The sequence below is a fragment of the Grammomys surdaster genome, unplaced genomic scaffold (assembly GCF_004785775.1).
Source record: "Grammomys surdaster isolate TR1022 unplaced genomic scaffold, NIH_TR_1.0 126109, whole genome shotgun sequence".
Classification (NCBI taxonomy): domain Eukaryota; kingdom Metazoa; phylum Chordata; class Mammalia; order Rodentia; family Muridae; genus Grammomys; species Grammomys surdaster.
The window spans coordinates 650424-659306 of record NW_021620917.1 but is presented as its reverse complement, the minus strand read 5'-3'; the positions used below and the strand labels follow the sequence as shown (position 1 = coordinate 659306).

Below are 8883 nucleotides of genomic sequence, written 5' to 3'. Positions count from 1 at the left end.
GTGTGTGTGTGTGTGTGTGTGTGTGTGTGTGTGTGTGTGTGTGTGTGTGTGTGTGTGTGATGGACAGGCTTCTGACATGTGTGTGAGGCACAAGTGTGATGTGCAGTGTGAGTTGTTTAAAATGACCTGATCCTGAGGGGTCTGTGCCTCTGGTGCCATGACAGGGGTCCAGCTTCTGTCTTCTCTCTGGGAGCAGTGTAAACTCGTGGCTTTTCTACTGAAAGTCAGTTCTTACATCAGGGCTGGATTTCTCTGTACTGCTTTGTATGACTGACCACAGTGGGGAGTGAGCCGTCAACGCTTTGCTTGTCGTCTCTCACTGCAGGTGGAGGTCAGCTGTCCCAAGGAGATGGCCTGGAAGGTGAACATGTACCGAGGGTACCTGGCCATCTGCCATCCTGAGGAGCAGCAGCTCAGCTTCATCGAGCGCCTGGTGGAGATGGCCAGCAGCCTGGCTATCCGTGAGTGGCGGCGGCTGCCCCACGTGGTGTCTCACGTGCATACACCTCTTCTGCAGGTAGGTACCGCCCCCTCCCATCCTGGCGCTCAGCCAGGAGTCCTTAGCGCGAGTGGTAAGGGGAACTCTCTGCCCTGGTCTCATCCTTTCCCATGGGAATTCATCCTTAGAAAGAAGACCAGAGCCGGGCGGTGGTGGTGCACACCTTTAATCCCAGCACTTGGGAGGCAGAGGCAGGTTGATTTCTGAGTTCTAGGACAGCCAGGGCTACACAGAGACACCCTGTCTTGAAAAAAAAAAAAAACCAAAAAGCAAACAAACACAAAAGACAGACAGACAGACCGACAGACCGACAGACCATAGTCAGAACATTAGGAGAAAAACTGGGTGACTTTGCATGTTGTATTTCAGGGTCTGAAACATTATCACAAGTGATTGTGATTTTACACACCAGTGTGAGATAGGTCGTATCCATCCTTGAAAGACCTAAGTGCCTTGTGTCCTGATGTCCACTTTGGGCATCAGTAGCAATGTTTCTGGTAGTCTGAGTGAGTACTGTTGACACTAAGCCAGTATGTTGGGTTTTCCATGGTGTGTATGTCCGCCTGTTTTATACAGTATGGTGTGGTCTGCAGTGTGGACCATCTGTGGTGGTTCATTGGCTCACTTTCTATAGGTGTAAAGGTCAGTGACCGCATCTGTGACAGGCTTCCTGATAGGAAAGAATATGTGGGACATCACATAGATATGTGTGTTGAGAAGGTCCTTTTTGTTTCTTACAGAACTACTAGTTTAATCTGGGTTCTTCTGCTGATCCAGTCCTGAGTATCTCTTAAAACCCTGTAGTTGCTTTAAGGAGACTAAATCCCAATGAGTTCTGGGAGCAGGGATTCAGGGCACTGCAGTGCAACTTCTCAGACATATACGGACATGGGAAGCCACGCTTTACCAGCCAGCATCTTGTTGTTGTTTCAGTGCTTTTCTGTGTGGCTGTTACCTCTGCTTTTTTAAAAAGTGCCCTAAAATGACCTGTATGTATGTATCATTTTACACATATGTGAGTGTCTGAATTTAGATGACTGAAACATTGTCGATTTTTTAGTTACTAGCAGACTTTTCCTCTGCAGTGTAGGAGAAGAACATGAACCTAGGGCCTTCATAGCAACCCCATCTTGTGACTACTGAGAAATCATCTTTGCCTGGAAATGGTTAATGGTTGCATTTATGAGTTATTTGTTAAAGTCTCTGCCGTAGTGACAGTTGATTGTAGTAGAACCATAGGAATTACTGTGCAGTTACACATTCAGAGCACGGAGTGTATAATACAGCACGCCACAGTCTCCTGGTGTCTGAATGTCTGGGAATGTGAGTGAAAAGCAAGCTATCTCTCTCACTACTGTGCTCATCGGTTGTAATAGAACTATTTGTTGGTAGTCTGGGGATGAACAAGTCTTACAGCATTTAAAGAGGTCATTACTAGGGCTGGAGAGATGGCTTATTGGCTAAGAGCAATGACTGCTATTCCAATGGGCCCAGGTTCAGTTCCCACCTGAACTCATAGGATGACTTACAACCATCTGTAATGGCAGGTGTAGGGGATCTAACACAAATGATAATTGCCTCCACACAGCTAAGAAATCTTTTTGTTGTTGTTGTTTTTCAAGACAGCGTTTCCCTGTGTAACCTGACTATCCTGGAACTCCCTCTGTAGACCAGGCTGGCCTTCCTCAATCTTGGGGATCTGAGTGTTGGGATAAACAACACGTGCCCCAGTCCAGGCTGTTTTGTTTCTGAGACAGGGTCTCACTGTGGAGCCTTGGCAGGCCTAGAACTCAGGTTGGCCTTGAACTTATACATAGGGGTCCTTGCCTCTTCCTTGGAAATGCTCAAAGATGTCCAGCACCACATCCAGTGTCTTTTTTTTTTTAATACGTATGTGAAAGTCAGAGAACATCTCCTTTCACGGTGTCTCAGAGGTCAGTTCAAGCCCTCAGTCTCAGAGTCAGCTCCTTTACCACAGATCTACCTCACCAGCCCTGTGAAAACCCAGGCAGCACCCATAAGAATACTTTCTGGAAGCCTTTCATTGGTTTGGGCTGTTTTGTTTTGTATTTGTGTATGCATCTTGGCCCAGACTTTTAAGGTCAGAGGACAACTTTACAGAATCAGTTCTCCTTCCACCTTTTGGGTTCTGGGGATCAGACTGAAACCTGGATTGTTAGGTGTGGTGGCAAGTGCCTGTACCTGTGGAGTTCTCAGCCCAGCCCCCAACTGTGGAATCTTTCCCGGTCTGCCTCTAGGCTGCCCAGCAGATCATTGAGCTTCAGGAAGCTGCACAGATAAATGCAGGCTTGCAGCCAACCAACCTGGGCAGGAACAACAGCCTCCACGACATGAAGACAGTGGTGAAGACCTGGAGGAACCGGCTGCCCATTGTGTCTGACGACTTGTCCCACTGGAGCAGCGTCTTCATGTGGCGGCAGCACCATTACCAGGGTAAACCGACCTGGTCCGGCATGCACTCATCATGTAATTTTCCAGACGCCCTGCTCTGCTGCTTTCATGTTGTTGTTTGGTTTTTTGTTTTTTGTTTTTTTCCTAGATTTTGAGGTAATGGTGGTAATGGCGAGGGCACAGTTGAACCTGGGAAGGTTTTGTGCTCTGCATCTCACTCACTTGGTACATTTTCTAGTTAGCCAGGAATTCCTCGGGTGCAGGCCAGCAGACTCTATCCAAAGCCCCCACCTAGGAAACACCTGTTGCTGGGTGGCTTTGTGTCCATTCCTGGTCTTCCTGCCCTAAACCCACCAGACATCCTTCCATTGAGGAATACCTTTGTGAGTCAGTGGCCCACACACTTACTCTACTTGCCCCTTCCTTCTTTTTTTCTTTTTCTTTTTGGAGACAGGATCTTATATAGCCCAAGCTGGCCTCATTCACTATAACTGAGGGCTGAAGGTGACACTGAACTTCTTCTGATCCTTCCTCCTCGGTCTCCTGAATGCTGGGGCTGGAGGCATGCTTTGCCATGCCCCATCTTTGTTGTATGAGGGAAGAAACCCAGGGTTTTGTGAATGTTAGACAAGTCTTCTACCAAGTAAGCCACATTTCTGGCTCTAGTCTGAGATGCTGGATACAAGGAAAGCAGAAGGATATCCTGTTCTCATGAGCCATGTTACATGTGGTCTTCATTCTTTCTTTAAGCCTGATTGTGGTGCACTTGGGAAAGCATGTGACGTGCCTGACAGCTGATTCCTTTGCTCTTTAGCTATCGTAACTGCATATGAAAATAGCTCTCACCATGACCCAAGTTCCAATAATGCCATGCTTGGAGTTCATGCCTCAGCCTCTGCCATCATCCAGTATGGGAAAATTGCCCGGAAACAAGGTCTAGTTAATGTGGCGCTGGATATACTAAGCCGTATTCACACCATCCCCACCGTTCCCATCGTGGATTGCTTCCAGAAGATTCGACAGCAAGTGAAGTGCTACCTCCAGCTGGCAGGAGTGATGGGCAAGAATGAGTGCATGCAGGTAGGGTCCTGGAGAGGTGTTCGTGTCAGGGCTCCTGGGCCAGGCAGAGAGGAAGGAAGAGGAGAGTGTTCAAGCACAGCCCTGAACTTATCCATCCCACAGAAGAAAGGAAAGGGAACTGTTGAGTGTTAGAGCTGCGTCTGTGGTTACTGCTCTACCATGTACTTAGCTAATGTGTTTAAGGAAGAAAAAAAAAATTATTAAAGAGGGGGTAAGGTCAGTCCTGGCTATTGTGCCCAGAGGACCATGTGAAGGAGACAGAGAATCTGGCTGGACACGGTGCTTCGGAGAGAAGGGCTATGTAAGAAGAAATGAATTGTGTAGAAACTTAAGAGCCTTTGTCCTCTCTCTCCATTTCTGAACAGGGCCTTGAGGTTATTGAGTCTACAAACCTGAAGTACTTCACGAAAGAGATGACAGCTGAGTTTTACGCCCTGAAGGGAATGTTCCTGGCTCAGATCAACAAGTATGTATACTGTGGTGAGCGGTGTAGGTGCTGCAGCTCTTCCTTAAGGATCTGAAGCCAGTGTCCTGCTCAAGCCAGGAGCCACTTGGTTCCATGGTGACTGGTGAGGCATTTGGTGTGGTGCCCTCTGCAGAGAGCGGCTAGCAGCAGAGCCATGTGTAGCCCTGCACAACTTCTTAGGGCAGCGAGTGTCATGACCGCAGAGCTGTCCTTCAGCCTCTGTTGAGGAGTACAGTTGTGTGTTCTGTTGTTTTAGCTGACCTTGTTGTGTTACCCAGTCAAGGCTGAAGCTCCTTGCCTCAGTCATCCCATTGGGCCCCCTAGAGAGATAAAAGTACCACACTCCTGCCTGACTTAGGAGAGTGGTTTTTGTTTTAGAGCCATAAGCCTGTCATCCCCAACTGTGAGCCACATTCATCCAGGATCCAGTTTCAAACAGGAAGTTGTATTGAGCCCCACAGACAACTTGCTAGACAACTCCTGTTGTTCCTGGCTTCCCTATGCTTCGGGAATTGGCTGCTAATTTTGTTTGGGGATTGAGGCTTTATATTCATAAAGGACATAGGCCTGGGTTTTCTTGATTCTTCTTACACATTGATAGTGTGATGGGAAAATGGCATCTGGCCTCACTGTCATGGAGCAGTTTGACCAAGTGGCAGTTGCATAGAACACATTAGGGCTGAGTTGCTCTAGGTCCCAGAGATTTGCTCCTTGGTCTAAGACAGTGGTTCTCAATCTCTGGATCTCGACCCCTTGGTGAGGAGGTCAAACAACCCTTTCACAGGGTTTGTGTATCAGATATTTATATTACAGTTCATAACAGAAGCAAAATTACAGTTATGAATGAAGTAGGGAGAAAACACTTTTATTGTTGGGGTGGGGGGAGTCATCATAGTATGAAGAACTGAATTAAAGGTTGTAGCATTAGGAAGGTTGAGAACCACTGGTCTAAAAAGACCTAAGCAAATAGGTACTTGTTCCAGAGTATGTGTAGCAGCACTTGGCACTAGGTGGAGTGTGGAAATAGCATCAGTGTTACGTGACCAGCCTTCTGCACATACAGTGGAATCGTGGAGCTGCAGGCAGGGCACATGCTTCATTGTGGAGACCTCAGTCTGATGGAGAAGGTTGTAGGATGTATTTACAACAAGTGTGTCAAATACATCAGTCCCCACAGACAGAAAGCACATTGGGGGCCAGGGTCGTGGCATTGCTGGGAATCAGCGTGACTGCATAAGAAAAGCCACACAGCAGTTCCACGACTGTGTTAAATAGAACTCAGTGTTCAGTTTGTTTGGTTGACTGGTTATAAGTTTTGAAATAGGGCCTGACAGCATGGCTCAGGTTGACATGTAGCTTGCTGTGTGTTCTAGGCTAGCTTTGACCTTGAAGTCTTTCTGCTTGCCTTAGCCTCCCTAGTGCAAGTACATGCCACCGCCAGTTAAATCCTCTCTGAAGCAGAGTGGGGGCCTATGCTGTGTTTTGGTTCCACACAGATCTGAGGAGGCCAACAAAGCGTTCTCGGCAGCCGTGCAGATGCACGATGTGCTGGTGAAGGCCTGGGCTATGTGGGGAGACTACCTGGAGAGCATCTTTGTGAAGGAGCGGCAGCTGCACCTGGGCGTGTCTGCCATCACCTGCTACCTGCACGCTTGCCGGCATCAGAACGAGAGCAAGTCAAGGAAGTACTTGGCCAAGGTGAGACTGGGAGATTCCTCTTTGTCATGGAGCAGCTGCTGTCCTTTGGACTTAGGTTGAGATCCAACTCCAGACTCGAGGTCTGCTTTCTTGCCTTTGCTCGCTTCCCATCCCTTCAGAGTGACTTTTTTTTCTACAGTTGAAGCTAAGGAAACAGAGGCCTGAACATCCTGGGGTCTCAGCCTTTCCTTTGGTTCTTAGTGCTCTCTGGGGTCATACCCTGGATAAAGCCTTCTAGGCCAGAGGGAACTGAAATCCAACCTGCTTCCATGCTCTTCGTGAAGAGGCTCAGCACAGCCAGAGTCAGTGTTTGCAGTGTTTACGAGTAAACTCTGCTGGCTCTTTCAATCCCTGGGTGAACGTCAGCTCAGGAGTACATTGGCATACATGGTCATTAAGCCAGTGCGGACCCGACCTGCTGTGGCAGTACCACGCTCATTCACTCAACAGGGAAGCTTCTGGAGGCCCAACTTTGAACAGTGATGGATGCTGGGTACCAGCATGTAGTCTGTCTGGTGTGGGCTGCTGATAATCAGATTCTCTGAGAAGTCTGTTTGGTTTGGGTGAACAAGCAGGTTTTCTCCCTGTTGTCTCAGTTCAGTCAGTGCTGGTCTCCAGGTCGGATCAGTTAGTAATTGCCATTTATGTTAGAGACTAGATTCAGATTGCAGATTCTCTTCAGCTTAGTGGTTGCTCTGTAAGCTTTGCTTTGGTTCTCCCTCAAAGTTGGTAACACCACCTCATTTAAGGGTGGGGCCTCCTTTGAGGCTCTCAGAGAATTTCATACAACTAAAATTTGTCCTCTGCCTTAGGTGCTGTGGCTTCTGAGTTTCGATGATGACAAAAACACACTGGCGGATGCTGTAGACAAGTACTGCATCGGTGTCCCCCCCATCCAGTGGCTGGCGTGGATCCCACAGCTGCTCACCTGCCTGGTGGGCTCTGAGGGCAAGCTGCTGCTGAACCTCATCAGCCAGGTAGGGGCCAGTGTGTGTGGGGGATGGGGCAGTGTCTTCTGGTCTGTGAAGCTGCCTTCAGTGGGCTTGTCCTTAAGTTGGAGCCACTCATAACCTGAAATGGTTTGTGCACGACCCCATGACTAATGGAGACACAGGGAATCTCATTGGTTAAGATCTGGGGTCAGTGTTTCTTGCTTTTCTCGGATTTACTGAAGGGAATGGAGTATGGTATCTGCCATGAATGATTGGTAGCCAGGTAGAATTGATAAGATGCGTGTGATCTGTTGGGGTTTTAAAAAAGCTGTTTCATTGGTCAACAACTTTATATATCAGTTACTTGGTGTTGGCTGCTTTGACCCAAATGCACAATAAAAACCCATTCACTGCTTGCATACAGTTGCTCTCCCTACAAATTGTCCACCACCCAGAAGTATACTTCGGAGCAGTGCAGTTGACCCCTTGCTGTCTCTGAGCAGGTTGGACGAGTGTATCCCCAAGCCGTCTACTTTCCCATCCGGACTCTGTACCTGACCCTGAAGATCGAGCAGAGGGAGCGCTACAAGAGTGGTATGTCGTGGCTGGAGTGGCTGGTGGGGGCTGAGAGGGCTCTTGTAGGGTACCCTAAGTCACCACATGACAGGCATACCCCCTGCCCACAGCTCCCCTCCCCTATGTAGTCAGTCGTCTTTTTGATCAGGGCCAGAGGAGAAAGACTAATGACTGAATAGAGTTTGTGGCAGGGGGTGGGTGTTCATGAAGGCGACTTATTGGAGACAGAATACAGTCAGTGAGAGGTCCCTGCTATGGGAAATTAGAGAGTTCTTTCTCTTCCTCAACAACCAAGACGTCAGGGAGCCATGACACTTGCCTACTTGGACTCTCGGGTGGTAGGCAGTCTGTTTGCACACACACTAGCTTTTCCCTGGACCACCTGTATTCAGGGCAGAACTAACTCTGCTCTCCACTCCTCAGTCAAGTGGGACAGCTCTTCTTAGAACCAGGGCTTCTTTACCCTGTCCCTGGGGAGGAAAGGTCTTGTCCCACCATGGCAGGAACCGGCGTTCTTGTGGCCAGTGGGTCCTGTAACATGCTGAGGTGCCATCAGTGGGTCTTGCGCTGACATTGGCGTTGTGTGTGTTGCTCTCAGATTCTGGACAACAGCAGCCCAGTTCAGTGGGTAACCAGTCCCATTCTGCATCAGATCCAGGGCCCATAAGAGCAACAGCGCCCATGTGGCGCTGCAGCCGAATCATGCACATGCAGAGGGAGCTTCACCCCACCCTCCTGTCTTCCCTGGAAGGCATCGTCGACCAGATGGTCTGGTTCAGAGAGAACTGGCACGAAGAGGTAGGTCGTCCTGATTCTGCAGCCGCTGCCTCTAGGAGAGGAAGTGCATGGTGTCAGAGGTGGCTGCAGACATGCTGTGTTCAGGCTGGGGAGTCTGGTCAGCACAGCTCTTTACAGTTGAATGTAACCCTGGACCAGGTAAATAGTTGTTCTCCAGACACCAGTACAGCTTCGAGTCATTGAAACCTGAGGGCTGAGGGTGTTGTAGCACTCTCAGTTGGTAGAGTGCTTGCCCGGAATACACAAAGCCCTGGGTTTTATCCCAGCACCTCATAAGCCATAGTGGTCCCCACTTGCAGTCCTGGAACTCAGGAGATAAGGGCAGGAAGATCAGGAGTTCCAGGTTAGCCTGTGCTCCATGTGATAATGAGAAGGAAATGGAGTTAAGGCTCCTGGCTAACATACACACTTCCGTGGCCTCC

The 8883-nt window shown here is 49.0% G+C and overlaps 1 protein-coding gene across 7 annotated transcripts in view; it reads left to right on the top strand.

Moving 5' to 3' along the window:
- Trrap (transformation/transcription domain associated protein) overlaps positions 1-8883 on the top strand; it is a 92145-nt gene that overhangs the window by 68837 nt on the left and 14425 nt on the right. For 4 of the 7 annotated variants that reach the window (XM_028755984.1, XM_028755986.1, XM_028755982.1 and 1 more), the window contains exons 57-64: positions 326-517; positions 2758-2986; positions 3726-3991; positions 4357-4457; positions 5954-6155; positions 6968-7132; positions 7591-7681; positions 8262-8461. In XM_028755984.1, the coding sequence (XP_028611817.1) occupies positions 326-517; positions 2758-2986; positions 3726-3991; positions 4357-4457; positions 5954-6155; positions 6968-7132; positions 7591-7681; positions 8262-8461 (1446 nt within the window). The remainder of the gene's footprint in view (positions 1-325; positions 518-2757; positions 2987-3725; positions 3992-4356; positions 4458-5953; positions 6156-6967; positions 7133-7590; positions 7682-8261; positions 8462-8883) is intronic. The other 3 variants (XM_028755988.1, XM_028755987.1, XM_028755985.1) reach the window with 1 other exon arrangement.